This window comes from Vombatus ursinus, unplaced genomic scaffold, assembly GCF_900497805.2.
Source record: "Vombatus ursinus unplaced genomic scaffold, bare-nosed wombat genome assembly UNPS02014807.1, whole genome shotgun sequence".
Taxonomy (NCBI): domain Eukaryota; kingdom Metazoa; phylum Chordata; class Mammalia; order Diprotodontia; family Vombatidae; genus Vombatus; species Vombatus ursinus.
Genome location: NW_020954585.1, coordinates 54,060,357 through 54,077,804, shown reverse-complemented (window position 1 = coordinate 54,077,804; position 17,448 = coordinate 54,060,357). Strand labels below are relative to the sequence as shown.

Here is a 17,448-nt window from a genome sequence, read left to right as displayed (position 1 = left end):
TTGTTAGCACTGAGTAGAGACTTCTGGGAGCAAGAAGGCAAGCCTTGGCCATTGGGAAACAGTGTCTGAAAGTAACGGCAGCCACCGGCTGAGGTGTTGTTGGGTTAGCACCAGAAGCAAGATCTCTGGAAGCCACTGTAATATTTTTGCACAGTGCAGATGCTCAAGGGCCTGACAAATGCTGACCAGGCTTTTGGAAATGCAATGAGACAAGACTCAAGACTCCAAGGGAAAACCAGAGGCAGGATGGCCCTCACCAGAGAAGTTCCAACCCTTTCCATTTAGTAGTGATTTCTTCACTGATATTATGAGTTTGTACCTTGCTTGTTTCGTTTATGCCTTTTATCTGTTTTGTAATATGCACCATAATCAAATGTCCCTAAGTAGCCTTGGTTGCTTGTGGGTGTCACGATACCCTCGTGATATCCCTGAGCTCACATCAGCTAGATTCTGATGTTCCCAGATTTGTCTGGGTGAGGGTCAAAACACAAGCCCTAGAGAGTATTTGTTATTGAAAAGCTTCTAAGATAGGAACTCTAAGGTCCAGGTGAGTCCAGATCTGTACTGGACCAGAAGCTACCCAACAAGAAACTGTAGCACAGCCAGTGACCACACCCTGGTAAACCATTTCAGCAGACTGTGCTATACTGGGTTGCAGGTAACTGATACACCTCAAACCTGAACTAGGAAGCTGTCTTCCCTGGCGGAATGGATGAATAAGAGCAATATGTTCCAACAGCCGTGAAGGTGGTGGCAGCAGGTGCTGTGGAGGGCTTGGAGCTTGGTCAGACATCAAAGACCCCAAGGTCATCCATTGCCTCCTGGGTCATCACTAGTCATCTTGACTTTTGTCCTGCTACTGGACTTCAATGACTCTGGAAGAGAGTGAGGCTGCTAACTTTGTGCAGCTCTGTCTCACTGAAATCCAACTCACGTGGAAGTCAAGACGGGAATGTGATATCAATGATATCACTGTGATATCATTGACCCTCTTCAAAAATGAAGGATGAACAACAGCACCCAACAATGTAAGAGATATCACACCATCATTTCTTACCAAAAGAGTGGTGTAAACAGGAAATGCTACGTAAGGTCAAAGAAGAGAGAAATCCCTTTGGGATGGGGATGGTCCATGTAAGCTTTACACAGAAGAAGGTATTTGAATTGAGAGTGGTAGGATGGGTGAGATTTGCATTAATCAGTCTTTCAGCAAGCATTCACTAAGTACCAACCCTGTTCTAGGTGTTGTGCTAGGCTCTGGAGATAAATGAAATGTCCCCTGCCCTCAATGAGCTTACAGCCTGGGGATGGGGTGGGAAGTGGGGAAGGGACAACACACCCACAGTTAAGTATATACAAAATACTGGATGTCTCAAAAGTCTTAGTGCATTTTAAAGCCTTAAGGACTTAAAATTTGCTAAGACTTTTGGGACACCTTGTATATAGAAAATGAATGGAAGTTAATTTGTTGAGGGGTGAGTATTGGTGGGGAGGCACTAGCAACTAGTCTGATCAGTCTGATGTTTGGACAGCATTTCAGGAGGAGAAAGCCTCACGCTCCTGGGTGGGCATGGGGCATGATTAGAAATAGTAAATACTTTGGGGCAGCTAGGTGGCGCAGCGGATAGAGCACCGGCCCTGAAGTCAGGAGGACCTGAGTTCAAACGTGGCCCCAGACCAAACGCTTGACACTTACTGGCTGTGTGACCCTGGGCAAGTCACTTAACCCCAATTGCCTAAACAAAAACAAAACCACAACAAAAGAAATAGCAAATACTATACCTTTGGTAGGGTAGCAGATCCCCGTGGAACAATAAAAGGTATACATCTGAGAAACTTGAATTTATGTAAACTTGAATACATACTTTGGAAAGCGTATTTGAGTATGCCCAAGCATATTTTATTAGTCACTATCAAGGCCATCACTTCAAACACATATTGGTCTAATTAGATTCAAGTAAGCATTTTTTAAAGTAGAACATTAGCGGATATTTATTCTCAGTCCTTTCAAAAATGCTCTATAAAAAAATAAAAGAAGCATTAATAAGGGCTCATGTGGCTGGGTCCTGTAAGTGGGGGTTGCGGGGGGAGAAACATAATAAAATGTGTTAAGGTAGGACTGTGAGGATTCTCAGCCCTTCTGTGAGGAGAAAGTATTTTATGCAAAAAATATAAGCAGGTTTCATTCTGTTTTCCCAGATGGCAGCTATTAATCTATGGTAATCAGCATGCTTGCAATAACTACCTCTTTTCTCATTTTTTTTTCCTGCCTAGCTATATAATTACTTTCCTTTTCTGAGATTCCTGATTGGAGCCTACAGGAGGATCCTACAGAATGTTCAAGAGATCACCATTTTCTTTCACAAGCTATTTGAGAAGCATGCCCTCCATCTTAATGTTAGTCACTTAACTGGTTTTGTGGACAGTTTTTTGTTAAAACAGCAGCAGGTAAGCATAGTTTCTATGTTAACTGCAGAATTGCTCCATGACCCTCCAGGACTTTGAACTCTATCAATTTTCCTGGCAAATTTCCATACTGAGTTTTATAGGGTTAATAACAACAAAAACAACAACAATAATAGCTTCCATTTACGTAACAATTTAATGTTTTCAAAGTACTATGCACGCATTCACCAATTCCTATGAGGTAGATGCTATTGTTATCCGCATAAAGAAACGGAGTTTCAGAGAAGTCACACAGCTAGTAAGCATCCGAGGCTGGTATTGGATCCAATTTTCACGTGGTGATTGATACATGATCACATGATAATGGAGTCATCACAGAATCTTTGAATTAGAAGGCTTTTCCAAAGTCACCTAGTTCAATTTGGAGAAGCTATCCCTTCCACGAATTTCTCTATAGCTAGCCATCTAGCCTCTGTGACTAGGGAGCTCATTACCTCTCAAGGCTTCTCATTCCACCTTTAGAAAGCGCTCAGTGTTTGGAAGTTCCATTTATTATTGTCTCCTTGTAATTTCCACTCATTCATTCATTCATTCATTCAATTATTAATGAATGTTAGACACTATACTGTTAGAGATACAAATAGGGTTGTCAGAGATACAAATAGAACAATTCTTGGCCTTTGGTGAATACCCTTTAATTAGGTCAGAGAATCTTAGGATTTAGAGCTAGAAAATTCCATAGAGACCACTTTGTCCAATTCCTCATACTGCTATAGGTCTTCAAACTTTTCAAGTCATTGTCACATGGGTTATGTCATTTGACTCTCTTAAGAAACCCATGTGATGGGTCCAATATTATTATCTCCATTTATCAGTCTCTAGAAGTTGAGTTATTGGAGTTTTCTGAGCCTGGATCCAGGAATCAGGAAGACTTCTCTTCCTGAGTTCAAATCTGGGTTCAGATACTTACTAGCTGTGTGACCCTGGGCAAGTCAATTAACCTGTTTGCCTCAGTTTCCTCATCTATAAAATGAGCTGTAGAAGAAAATAAACCATTACAATATCTTTGGCAAGAAAACCCCAAATGGGGTCACAAAGAGTTGGACATGACTGGAATGACTGACCAGTGACAATGCCACAGAGGGGAAACTAGGTGGTGCAGAGGATAGAGACCTGGGCCTGGAGTTAGGAAGACCTAAATTCAAATCCAGCCTCAGACACTTGCTAGCCGTGTGATCCTGAGCAAGTCTTAACTTCCGTCTGACTCTGTTTCCTCAACCGTAAGATGGGGATGATAAAAACACCTACCTACCAGGGTTATTGTAAAGCCCAAATGAGATATTATTTGTAAAGCACTTAGAACAGCATACAGTGAGTGTTTAATAAATGCTTGCTCCCTATCTCTTTCCTTCTTTCTTTGGCACTGCTTCTAAATGTAATAGCACTAAGCCAGGTCCTTGCATAGAAATCTGTAGAATCTCTGTCATGAGCATTCTGATGGAATTTTTGTCCCTTGATAGCAAGCTTAAAATCTATTTTCTGCTACTGGATCTCAGAGTAGTAGCATCCATTTTCCTTACAGGTCAGAATCACACAATCTGAGGTGTGTTGGAGCCAGCCCATATAGGCTTGCAAGCCAAAGTGTCCAATTTTCAGTGTGAGCATTAACACTTTGGAAATCAGCAAATGCTATAAATCAGCATTTGATTTATTGTTTTGTTGATTGTCTAGACTTAGAAAGTGGCAGAGAATGCATATTAATGCCTGTTAAAATTAAAAGTGTGTCCTATGTACATTTCCTTCCCTGGAGAGCTGGTTGCTAAACATCTGCAAACAGAGCAACAGTGAACAGTGACTATCGATGATGATATATGTGTTCTAGGAAACTCAAAATCCAAAGACTGAATTCCACAAGAAAAACCTACTCTTCAGCACAATGGATATTTTTGGTGCTGGGACAGAGACAACATCGACAACACTTTGCTGGGGCCTTCTTCTGATGATGAAATATCCTGAGGTTCAAAGTAAGAATCATGTAATGTTATGGCTAGAAAGAATCTTGAAATTCATCTAGTCAAACTCCCTCATTTTATAGATTGATCAATCAATAAGCAAGCATTCATTCACTCAATTTGTGGTTTATTTATGTATTTCTGAAGGCTGGGTCTTTCTATCTCACCCAAGCTGTAAGTGCAGTGGCCATTCATAGATGTGATCCCAATATTAATCAGCATGGTAGCTTCAATCTGCTCTGTTTTTCCAACCTGGGTTGGTTTGTCCCTCCTTCAGCAGTCTAGTATCCTACCAGTGCTAAGGGCTCAAATTAATTGAATTAGTACCGCTGCTGCTCAGAACTCCTGAGCTCAGGCAATCCACTAGACTCAGTCTTCCCCAGCAGCAGGGATTACAGAAAGTGTCACCACACCCTATACAATAAATATTTTTTAAGTGTCTACAATGTGCCAGGTATTGTGCTAGACATTGAAATACAGTAATACAAATAAAATAATCCTTGACTTCAAGGATTTCACATTCTATTGGAGGTGGGGTGGGAGAGTGTACAACATGTACACTTATAAGCTTTTATAAAATTTATACAAAGGATAGAGAAACTGAGGCTAAGAGTGACCTATCTAAGGTTACAGAGTTCATTGATAGCAGAGCTGGGTAGCATGGTATAGTGGCTAGAGTGCGGGACTTGGAGTCAGGAAGTCCTGTGTTTGAATCTCACCTCAGATACTACTCATTGATCATAGTCAACCATAGTCAAGCCTTAGTTTCCTCATCTGTAAATTGAAAGATTTGGATTCAATGACCTGAAAGTTCCTTTTCAGTTTTAAATTTATGATTCAATGAATACTGGTGTCCTGACCCTAGACAATCACCCTTCCAATACATCCCCACTGTCTCAACAGGTTCCTATTCACTCCAAATCAATCAATCAACATTTATTAAGTGCCAGGGACTGTGCTAAACTCTGGGGACACACACACACACACACACACACACACACACACACACACACACACACAAAGGTAAGATAGTCCCTGCCGTCATGGTGTTAAATACTTACCAACAAAATAATTACATAGTAAAAAGGTAATATCTGAATAAAGAACTTGCCAAAGAACAGAGACTTATTCAGTCAAGGCTGACTCTTCGTGACCCCATTTGGGGTTTTCTTGGCAAAGACACTGAAGTGGTTTGCCATTTTCTTCTCCAGCTCATTTTACAGATGGGGAAACTGAGGCAAACGGGGTGAAGTGACTTGCTTAGGGTCACACAGCTAGTAAGGGCCTTATGCCAGATTTGAACTCGGGTTGATGAGTTTTCCTGACTCCAGGCCTGGTGCTCTATTTGCTGCGTCACCCAATTGCCCCCAAAACAGGGTAAAGAATCCTAAACAAATATGGTAGTTTACTTTAAAAAAAGGTTACCTTTCCAAATTTATACTTTCAGGCTAATTAATCACTGAGTTATGCAATTCAATTGTTTCTAATTCTTCTTTGTCTGCTCTATGCCATGGATCTACTTTTCTATTTTTTTTTAACTAGTTACTAGTAGTTTTAATGATGACTGCTTTATGATATAATTTGGGGTCTGCATGTACTACCTTCCCTTCATTCTTACCTCTCTTCACCTTTTTTTTTGGTTGTTTGTTATATCTTTTCAAGGAAGGGTCCAAGATGAAATCAATAAAGTCATTAGTCTCAGACGAGACCCTCAGGTACAAGATCGAAAAAATATGCCATACACAGAGGCAGTGATACACGAAATACAGAGATTTGCCAACATTGTGCCAATGGGTGTGTCCCGCAGTGTTCTTGCTGATACAAAATTTCGGGGATATGTAATTCCTAAGGTGCGTATTGTTAAAAAGAAATTATGGAATTTGGTTCTTTGAAAATGGGCCCCTCTTTACTTTATTTTTATTACTTTTACTTTTACCTTATTTTGAAGTTGTCAGTGGGAAACATTATTGATGTGGCCACCGGAGGGTTTTCAGCCTGTCGATGGTTTGCATTTTATCAATTCGTTTGAACCTCACAGAACTTCCTCAGGTTGCTGTTGTTATTGTTGTTGTTCATCCTTTGATCTCAAAGAGGGCATGACATCATAAGTGTAATTTCTTTTTTTTATTTTTAGGCAATTGGGGTTAAGTGACTTGCCCAGGGTCACACAGCTAGTAAGTGTCAAGTGTTTGGTCTGAGGTTGGATCTGAACTCAGGTCCTCCTGACTTCAGGGCTGGTGCTCTATCCACTGTGCCACTTAGCTGCCCCTTATAAGTGTAACTTCTTGACTTGCAAGAATTGGATATGAGTGGGGCAGACCTGTGCAAAGTCATCAGTCATTTCCTCCAGAGTCATCAAAGTCCAGTGGCAAAGACAAAGGTCAAGATGACTGGTGATGGCCCAGGATGCAGTGGGTGACCTAGGGTTAGAAGTGAGCTTAAGGGGGCAGCTAGGTGGCTCAGTAGATAGAACACCTGCCCTGGATTTAGGAGGACCTGAGTTCAAATCCAGTCTCAGACCACAGACTTGACACTTACTAGCTATATGACCGTGGGCAAGTCACTTAACCCCAATTGCCTCATATAAAAAAAAAAAAAAAAAAAAAGAAGTGAGCTTAGGGAGCTTCTGGCTCCAGCATCTCAGAGTTAGGAAGGACCCCAGAGGTCATATAATTCAAGATGGGATTGACAAAGAATCCCTTTTACGAAAGCTTGGCAAGTCTCTGTCCAACATCCACTTGGTAACAAGATCTATTCCCCCTCCCCCAAAACTCCCCAAGGTGGAGAAAACTTACTGTCTGTCTCTGGAGGCAGCCCATCCTTATTTTGGATAATGCTAAGAGTTAGGGAGTTCTACCTTATATTGAATTGGAATCAGACTTGTGGCAATTTTAATTTAATTTAGCTCCTAGTCCTATCTTTTGGGGTCCAATAGAATAAATTCTTTTTGTTGTTGTTGTTCAGTCATTTCAGTTGTGTCCAACTCCTCATGACCCCATTTGAGATTTTCTTGGCAAAGACAGCAGAGTAGTTTGCCATTTTCTTCTCCAGATCATCTTACAGATGAGGAAACTGAGGTAGAGTTAAGTGATTCACCTAAGGTCACACCTTAGTAAGTGTCTGAGGCTGGATTTGAACTCATGAAGAGGAAACTTCCTGATTCCAAGTCCAGAGCACTAGCCACTGTGTCACCTACCTTTTTTATTTTTACATCCCTTTCATTTAAAAATATGTCTCCCTTTTCCTACCCATTAAGCCATCTCTTGTAATAAAGAATTTAGAAAGATAAAATAAAGCAGTTCGGTAAAACCAGGCAACTCACCATGATAAATTTTTAAAAAAATTTTTTTAAAGTTTTATTTCTGTCTTTTGTTTTCAAATAACACTCATTTCTGGGTATCCTGCCCCCACCACCCCCACCACCCAGTGAATTTTCCCTTGTAAGAAAGAAAAACAGTAAAGCAAAGCCAACTACCATAGTGACTACCTCTCACAGTGAGTGCAATATTCCACCTCACTGATCTCCCACGTCTTCAGGCAAAAGGCAGGAACGAAGTGCTTTCGAAAGGAATATTTAGACGTACATGAGAACAGTGGATGGCTCTGTAATGATGCCAGTGTCATTTTTCTCCTTTCAGGGAACAGAGGTGATTCCCTTGCTCAGCTCTGTTTTTAAGGACGAAACACAGTGGGAGACACCTCACCAGTTCAACCCTGCTCACTTTCTTGATGCCACTGGAAACTTCGTCAAGAGAGACTGCTTCATTCCTTTTGGCCTAGGTAAAAAAAAAAAAAGAGAGAGAGAGAGATTCTGGGAACATTTTTAATGGTCCCCACAAATTATGACATAGGTGTTTTAAAAAGAATACACTTTCCCCCAAATAGCTTAGGTTCATGGATGGAGAGCTAGAAGAGATTGTAGAGTAATTTGCCTAATCAAAGTGATTTGCCTAAGGTCCCATAGGCGATGTGTGACAGGGCCGGATATGTCTCCAGATGAAGAGCTGTCATCTATTTTACTATGTTATCTCCGTTTTTATTCCTTCTGGCTTAGGTTAAAAAAAAAAAAGGAAATTCTATGAACATTTATAATTGTTGCCACAGATTATAAGAGAGACATTAAGAGCACAGTGCCTGGCACATAGCTGGTGCTTAATAAATGTTTATTGATTGATTAATTGAAGAGGGGACACTTTTCCCAACGTTGAGACTACCCTCTCAAAACCAGTTTACTTCTACCCCTTTATCGTGGAATTACAATCAAGAGCTGAAGGATTCACTAGAAATTACCTAAACCAGTCCTCTTGTTTTATGGATGTAGGGAGCATGTTGATTGAAGTTGCTGATGGTAAAGGTTGCCAGCTGCACCTGGCCCTTTTCAGTCTTGCTCCCAAGCTAATTTGCATGCTCACTAAAGGCATTCTGGGTGGGGGGGAGATGAAAAGAATTTCTTTTGCTCTAGGAGCTTCCAGACTTTTTAAAGTTGTGCTAAGTAGATTCCCTGGGATGATTTGAATGGGATGCAGGCTAGCAAAATGCAAAGGAGAAATCAATGTGAGAAAGTGTAAGGGAATATGCATTTATTCAATGCCTACTATATGCCAGGTACTGTCCTAAGGGCTTTACAAACATTATCTCATCTGATCTAATTTGATCCTTACAACAACACTAGAAAGTGGGTGCTATTATTATCCTCATTTTACAGTTGAGGAAACTGAGGCAAAGAGAGGTTAAGTGATTCACTCAAAGTATGTTACTTTGCAACAGATAGTAAGTATCTGAGGTAAAATATGGACTTGGGTCTTCCTGATGTCAAGGCCCAGAGCTCTATCCATTGTGCCACCTAGCTGCCTGGATGAAAAGACCTAAAATGAACAAGTGGAATAATGTTTTGTCCAACTCCATACCAACAACCAAAATGCAAGCAAGCATTTGCTCAGCACAGCATAATTAGGTGATGCTGGCTTTTTCTAACCTCTGAAATCTTTTCCAGTAGTAGTAGTAGTAGTAGCTGCAGTAGCAGTAGTAGTAATAGTGATGATGATAATGATAACTCTGTAAAGTAAGAAGCAAAGGAAAGGAATAAGCATTTATTAAATGCCTGCTATATGACAGGCACTGTGCTAAGCGCTTTATAAATATTATCTCATTTAATCCTCACAATAATCCTGAGAGGTAGGTTCTAATGTTATCCTCCTTTTAAAGTTGGGGGAACTAAGACAGACAGAGATTAGGGTCACATGGTTGGAAAGTGTTTGAAGCCTGTTTTGAACTCAAATCTTCCTGGCCCCAGGCCCAGCACTCTATTCACTGCACTACCTAGCTGCCTCTAAGTAGTATAAGAATTATGACCCTCATTTTACAGATGTGAAAGCTAGGGCTCAGAAATATTAAGTTATTTATCTTGGGTCACCCAGTACAAAAGTGTCATGGCCAGGTTCAGAAGCCAGGTCATTGAACTCCCAAACCAATGCTTTCTTCCACTATATTCTACTGACTGAGTTAGCCGTACTGAATATGCTCTGAGTTCCAATACACTTTTTTTACCAACATGCTTATTACTAACATCAACTCTAAATAAAAGACTACAAAAGCTATAGTAACAAGGGTCTTTAATAGAGGCAAGGGAATTGCAATTTGGGATACCGAAAACAGCACCGGAGTACTGCCCAAGAGGGGCAGAAGGATTTAAATACACTTCAACAGAGAGGGAGTCTCATGGAAGGCACAGCCTCATGAATCTGTTATGTAAATTGTTTTGCAAAGTAGCTGAAAGTCCATAGAGGGAACTGGGGAGGCTAGGGGCATGGTGACATCTGACCAAGACAGCAGTCCCCAGGTACCGCAACAGGGAGTTTCTGAAGAAACCACAGAACCAATGTTAACTAGTTTGGACCAGCTTGACCATCCTCAGGCAGTTTGTGACTCTGGGCTTTGAGTTAAGTCAGCTCATAGCTAGCTGCATTCAATACTAGAAAATTTCCTTGCTGTTCTTTTTAAAAAGAGATACGTAATAGACAGTATAATTAGTCTAGACCTAAAGAGTAGTTATTATAGGTTGATTTCAACTCGGAAGGAGTTCTTCAGTGGAATGCCCCAGAGATCTTTGCTAGGCCTTATGCTACTGATCATTTGTACTAATCACTTGGATAAAAGGCATAACTAGTATGCTAATTAAATTTATAGATGCTATTGGATGACAGTGTCAGAATTCAGGTTAGAATATACACTTAGATTAAAAAAAAATCAACATCCCAAGTACATCACAAGAGACACAAGACTAGATAGCAACTTGTCTGAAAAAGATTTGAGGGTCTTAGTGGATTGTAGGCTCCATAAAAATGAGCAGTGTCATATGGCATTAAAGAAAGTTTCCATTAAAGAATTTTAGATTGGATTGAGAGGCAAAGCAGTCAGGATGATAGAGATGATAGTACTTTGCCCTGGTCAGATCACATGTGCAGTAGTAGTATGCTCAGTTCTGGGTACTTCATTTTAGGGTAAACCAGGTCTCAAGCTTGAACATTTGCATGAAACTCTCGTCATTGGTGGAGAGATTGATGATCCAACACTGCATACCTATGTGAGGGACAGAGTTGGTACAAAAGCTTTGGAGAGGATAAATGCTCTTTTCACTTTCTCCTTTGAGAGAAAACATGTGGTTCTGGACTCTCTTCAGGGAACTCCCTGTGAAGAGAAAGAAACTTTGGAAAGCAGATGCAGGGGAAAGAGAGTTCCTTATTATGTCCATAATTTCCCACCGTACAGACTTCGGGAAGTTACACTTGGGTGAAATCAGGACAAATCAGTTGAGCTGAAATTTCTCTTTTGAGTCACCTGGGTACCTGTTCTTATGGGTGAATCTCTAATATGTACATAGACTAGTAAGTGTCTGAGGCCAGGTTTGAACTCAGGTCTTCCTGACTTAGCTCAGACACTTACTAACTGTGTGACCCTGGGCAAGTCACTTAACTCTGTTTGCCTCAATTTCTTTGTCTGTAAAATGAGCTGGAGAAAGAAATGGCTGACTGCTCCAAGATTTCTGCCAAAAAAAAGCCCAAATGGGGTCATTAAAGGTTGGAAATAACTGAAAAACTATTGAACAACAACTCCAAGCCCAGTACTCTATCCACTAAAATATCTAGCTGCCCCAAGTTTCATATAAAAGGTGGTATTTGACATTGTGAGTTCCTTGGGGGCAGGTACTGTCTTTAGTCCTTTTTTTGTATCATCACTTAGTTTAGTGGCTGGCACATAGTAGGTGCTTAATATTTATTAACTAACTGAGGGAAAATAAGAATTCTCAAAGTAGTGGTGAAGAGGAGATGCATTCTGGCTGTGTGTGTGTGTGTGTGTGTGTGTGTGTGTGTGTTTAGATAGCTTATGCAAAAGTATAGAGCTGGGAGATAGAATGTTGTGTGGTATACTGAGTCCTGGACTTGGAGACAGACCCACTTTTGATTCCTGCCTCCACTAAGCTGTGTGGCTTTGGGCAACTCATCTTAACTGTCTGAGCCTTAAGGACGGTGGCTGGCACATAGTAGGTACTTTGTTGATTATAGATTGTTGACTATTTTCTTATCTTTTAAACAGGATTTTTAATAATACTTGCACCATCTACTTCAAAGGAACCATCATGCATCAAGTGTTTTGTATGTATAAGACACTGCAGAAATATGAGCTATTAATATTGATGATGCTCAACACAATTGTTTTTTCTTGGTCCATGCCTGTGATTTCACTAGGGTGGTGAATTTCTTTCACCAATGCGGATTGGCAACTCTTCCTCAAGTTCCAGTTGCCCGGAATATGGAGAGATTATGCCCCATTGCCTTACTCTATCTTTACTGCCTTTTTTTTTGAGCCAAAAAAAGTTTATTGGCACACCAAGACATCAAGCAGTTGGAGTGAGACCAGCCACCAAATTCCAACTTCTAGCTGCTTTTATAATCAAGAATAAAACAATTTACATATAAGGGTAAAGAAATTCTGATTGGTATAACTCTCAATGAGAAGGCAGAATTACTGTCAATTCCTCCCCGTTACAGCATCATTGAGAGATGGGATGAGCCCTCAGGTCATGGGAGTAGCCCACAGGAGATGGGATTAGTCTGCAGGAGAGGGATTAGGGATTAGAGGGATTTACCCTCTCTTGGAGGCTGACTAAATGCAGTACTCAAAGGTTTAGCAAGGTTAAAACATGGGGGTCCTTCAGGTTGACTGTCCCAATGACTGACTTTGTACAGTCCCCACTCTGGTGCTCACCATACTTATGGTGCAGCACCACATTCAGATCTATATCATTCCTCTATCTTCACCTGCATCATCCTAATCTCTGCTGCTGGTGCCAAATCAATTTGAGTAAGCATTAGTGGCAATAAACTTGGGGATTTAAATTTACAACAGGAAACAATTGTACTGTGGCCATGAATATTACAAGAATCATAATCCTATGTTTTTTTCAATGTCATGAAAGTTAAACTTAGTTTAACAGAGTCATAATCCCTTAGGGAGACAAACCTTGATAAATAGGCTCTGTAGGTTAACTAAGTCAAATTATGAATTAAACCACTTAGAGGGCTCACCACATACTAATTTGAGAGGAGAGATTTACATATCACTAAGAAAACTCAGTAAATAAGAAACAAAATCATGAAACAAACAAACAAACAAATAAGAAATTGAAGTAATACAGTTGTTGTTGAGTCATTTTTTTTTCAGTCATGTCCCCATTCTTCCTGACCCCATTTGAGCTTTCTTGGCAACGATACTGGAATGGTTTGCCAATTCCTCCTCCAGCTCATTTTACAGATGAGGAACTTAGGCAAACAGTTAAGTGACTCACCCAGGGTTGCATAGCTAGTAAATGTCTGAGGCTGGATTTGAACTCATGAAGATGAGTCTTCCTGATTACAAGGCCAGTGCTATCCACTGCATCACCTAGCTGTCCTTGAAGTAATATAGTAATGGTTATTAATATTAAGTAACATGAAGTCTGCTTGTAAATTGGTAACCTAATCCTGATGTTCATTTAATCTGCACATTTCATCTTGAGTCCCAGATGTCTCCATATAGTCATCTGGGCCCTGGAAACATCTTCTCATGGACATTCTGGAATAAGCCTGGTTCTCAGGGCAGGTCTGAAGGAAGTTCCTCCTAGTGGATCTGCATTTCTGGTTCCAAGTCACTTGTAGAGATTCCTAAGTAATTCAGCTAAAATTTGTCAATATGTGTGTGTGTGTGTGTGTGTGTGTGTGTACATGTATATACACACATACACATATATGCATGCATGCATATATATACATATATGTATATGTATATATATATGTTCTTCATATCATCTTGAAGGAATGAGGTACTTTAAGGATCTAATTTTATACATGAATATATAGCTATTAGCAAGGGAATGGTAAAACTGAGAACTCATTTACTTAGTTACTTATGATATGGAGTAGACCACAAATTCAGATTAAAATAGCAAAATCTTTCAGAATTGCATCCTATTATAGTAAATCAGATGTTTTAGTATTAATCTATTAGTTAATAGGTTTAGTATTGCAATAACAAAACTTCCACTTTTCACCTGCCCTGATAATAGAAATTTGCTATGAAAAGAAAAAGGAGGGAAATGGTTATGACAATATCAAGATTGTTCCTTCAAGCACATCAACTAGCCAGATTGGAGATTGCAGAGATAAATGACAGACAAGGCAAGGAAGGAAATCTTTTTCCTGGTTTGTAGAAATCTATGGCATTACAAATCAATCAGAGACTAAAAATTGTAACTGAAATATAATATCTTCACTATAAGTTTCCAAATTATGATAATTGCTAAAACCCTTTAGTGGATTTGGGAAGTATGTAGCTAGGATTAAGATGAAGTACAAACAGCACACACCTCTTTCTCCTTTCTGGAGGGTGATAGATTTATTGTTTTAGTAAAAGTTGATTTGCCCTGTCCAGAGAATAAGCAGAACTGAAACCGGCGTGAAATGATTCAACAGAATTCCATTGTTCAGCTAAATTAGTAGTGAAGTCATCTAGACTGAAATAGACTATGTGATGAAATGTTAGACTAGAACGTAATTAAGGAATAAGAAGAGATTGACTTAAGAAAATAGTGAAGGTAAAGAGAAGTGAGGAATCAGTTTATGTTTAAAAATATCTCATGCTGAAAATCTGATAAAAAGTCAATGAGAGTAAATCCCTGCTTAATATCAGGGAGATCTGGGAGAGCTGTATGTAGGCTAAATCCGTCTTCCCTGTCCTTCTGAGCTCCCTTTATGCACTGTTTCACAGAAGTTTATTGTGAGTTCAAAGTTCTCCAATGTAAAATGACCTTGTGCATGCTAGAGAGCTTCTGAACTGGAAACCCCACCAAGCCCACCTCACTGCTTGCATTGCTGCCTTTGTGGGGCCTGCCAAAATCTTTACTTTCTTCTTCTGATTTTCCCCTAGAAAAGTGGTTTTTTAAGGGTGCCATGGTCTTTGAGAAATTCAGATTTTATGAAAGTCTTTTGTGGACTGGCATCTCTAATGGACATGGTAATAAGAGGCAGTCTTGGTTAGAAAGTCCAGCCCTACAGCTCCAATAATTCATTTACGTGGGATCTAGTTCTTCAAATCTGTTTTGTTTTGTTTTGTTTTTTTAGCATGCACAGCTGAGAATAATCAAAAATAATCAAATAATTATCTGGCCAAATTTGCTTCTGTGCACTCATTCCAGGCTGAACTGAGCTCTACTGCTCTAGTTTTGGACATTCTTAGTTGAATGGGCAGTTTTTCCTTATCCCAAGCTTTTTAAGTGGGAGTGGGCAGTAAGTTTACTCTCTGCCAATCCCATGTGGATACTGGTATGCCCTTACCTTGTGGCAGCCTAATGGTGGGTAAGACCAACCGCTGACCTTGGGTTAGCCTAGTGTATCTAGTATTGGACAAGACATATACAATGCCTTTTTTCTGTGTATGCTGCTCCTTTGTGCACAAATGAGAAAGAATCAGTTTTTGGTTCAGGACTTATTTCTCCTTATCTTTGGGGAGTTTAATTCTCCAACCGTAGCTGACTAAACACTGAGAACGTCTATTCCAACACACAATCAGACAAAAGTCTCAGTGCCAGCTGCAGGGTTGGACAGTGGACTGTCCTAGTGATAGCCATGTGAGTGAAGGATCCTTTCATGGTCCTCATGGTTGTTAAAAGAAATCTTGGTTTGGGCCTTGCTCTGGTCAATTAAAGCAAACTCAGGAAACAAGACCAAATGAGTTTATTGGCACAACAAGTCATCAAGCAGTTGGTGTGGAGCTGCCTCCTTCCACCCCCACCCCCACTGCCTCTCAATGACTATAATAATAATGCACATTTGTAGAGTGGCCTTAACTCATCAAAGTGGTCCAAGGTAGGGTGGCAGGGAACTTATACTATGCTCCAACTTTTGCAGTGGGCGTAGGGTAATTGAGGTCAATCAACTACAACAGACACAAATAATGCAGAATATTTTGGCTTAAGAATGGAGCTGGGTTTAAAGAAGTGGATGGAAATATCCCTAATGTCAAAGGTTTATTTTAGAGGCCTCTCTCAGGGAAGTCAGTGGAGTTAACTCCTATCTGCTAGGACCGATCAGAGGTCTACCCAGCTTCTTGTGTGTTTCTCTCTTACCCCATGCCTAGAGTACAGCCTGGTGCATACTCAGGGCTCTTAGGGAATGGGCATCTGTGAGCTAAAGACCCATTGTACCTTGAAATTCACATGGCACAAAATCTTGACATGAGCAGCCTGTGCAGCCTGTTAGAAAAATGGCTAGGTTTTAGCTCTATCTCTATTCTAAATTGGTTATGTGAACTTAGCCAAGTTAATTAATCTCTCCATTAATTATCCCACCTGTGAAATTAGGACAGAAAAAATTTTGCACCATATCAATGGTTACATTTATACAGGTATTCCCAGTGAGGAAATTACCTCCATTGATGTAAGTCAACACCTGTTCTGCAATTTATAGACTTAAAAAAATTGCCCAGGGCACTAAAAGGTTAGGCTTCAAGGTTGACATGGCACTTTCTTCATAACAAGCCTTTGAAATAAGGTCTCAAGTAAGAAGTGGTATCTGTGGGTAGCTAAGTGGTGCAATGTATACAGCACTGGCCCTGGAGCCAGGAGGACCAGAGTTCAAATCTGGCCTCAGACACTTACTAGCGGTGTAACCCCGGGCAAGTCACTTAACCTCAATTGCCTCCAAAAAAAAAATGGAAGTGTTGCCTGAAATGAGTTTTGAAGGTAACTAGGGGCATTAGGTAGGGCAGAGGTTAGAGCACTGGATCTGGCTTCAGAAAGAACTGAGTTCAAATCCAGACGTTACTTGTGTGTTCCAGGGCAAGTCACTTAACTTTAGCTTCTGCATCTGTAAAACAGGGATAACAATAGCACCTATAATGAGATGATATTTTTAAAGTGCTTTGCAATCCTTAAATGCTATATAAATGCTAGCTATTATTATTTCAAAACCCGTCAGCATAACTGCTCATTTGTTGGTTTCTTCCTATCCAGGACGCCGGGTTTGTATTGGAGAATCTCTAGCCAAGATGGAACTCTTCCTGCTTTTTGCAGGCTTACTCCAGAAGTTTACATTTAAGCCTGCCCCAGGGATAGAGCCAGCAGACCTTGACCTCACTGCTGAAGTCGGCTTTACCTTGACCCCAGTGCCTCACCTGGTATGTGCTGTCCCCCGGGAGGAAGTCCATGGCTCTTAATGTGGGAGAGCAGCTGTTTGGCTCCACTTAGACCACCGCATCCAAGTTGGTGGCAAAAGAAACCGGGATGGCTTTTGACCATATGTACACATTTCCTGCCTTGTTAAAGATCCAGTTGGTCTGCAAGAGCACAATTTTCACAATTACATTTATTAAACATTCATATCTTATTACATGCTTGACCAAACAGATAATCCACCCATTTTCTGACCTTGAAGATAGATATTATTATACAAATGTAATATTTAACTTGTATGGTAAATAGCTGTCTCAGCTCAATGTT

General features: G+C 40.3%; 1 protein-coding gene across 1 annotated transcript in view; it reads left to right on the top strand.

Annotated features, from left to right (window-relative positions):
* LOC114052179 (cytochrome P450 2K1-like) overlaps window positions 1-17,165 on the top strand; it is a 40,543-nt gene extending 23,378 nt beyond the window's left edge. The window contains exons 6-10 of the mRNA XM_027874659.1: window positions 2,275-2,448; window positions 4,289-4,430; window positions 6,081-6,268; window positions 8,057-8,198; window positions 16,963-17,165. Of these exons, the coding sequence (XP_027730460.1) occupies window positions 2,275-2,448; window positions 4,289-4,430; window positions 6,081-6,268; window positions 8,057-8,198; window positions 16,963-17,165 (849 nt within the window). The remainder of the gene's footprint in view (window positions 1-2,274; window positions 2,449-4,288; window positions 4,431-6,080; window positions 6,269-8,056; window positions 8,199-16,962) is intronic.
* Window positions 17,166-17,448: the final 283 nt, after the last annotated feature.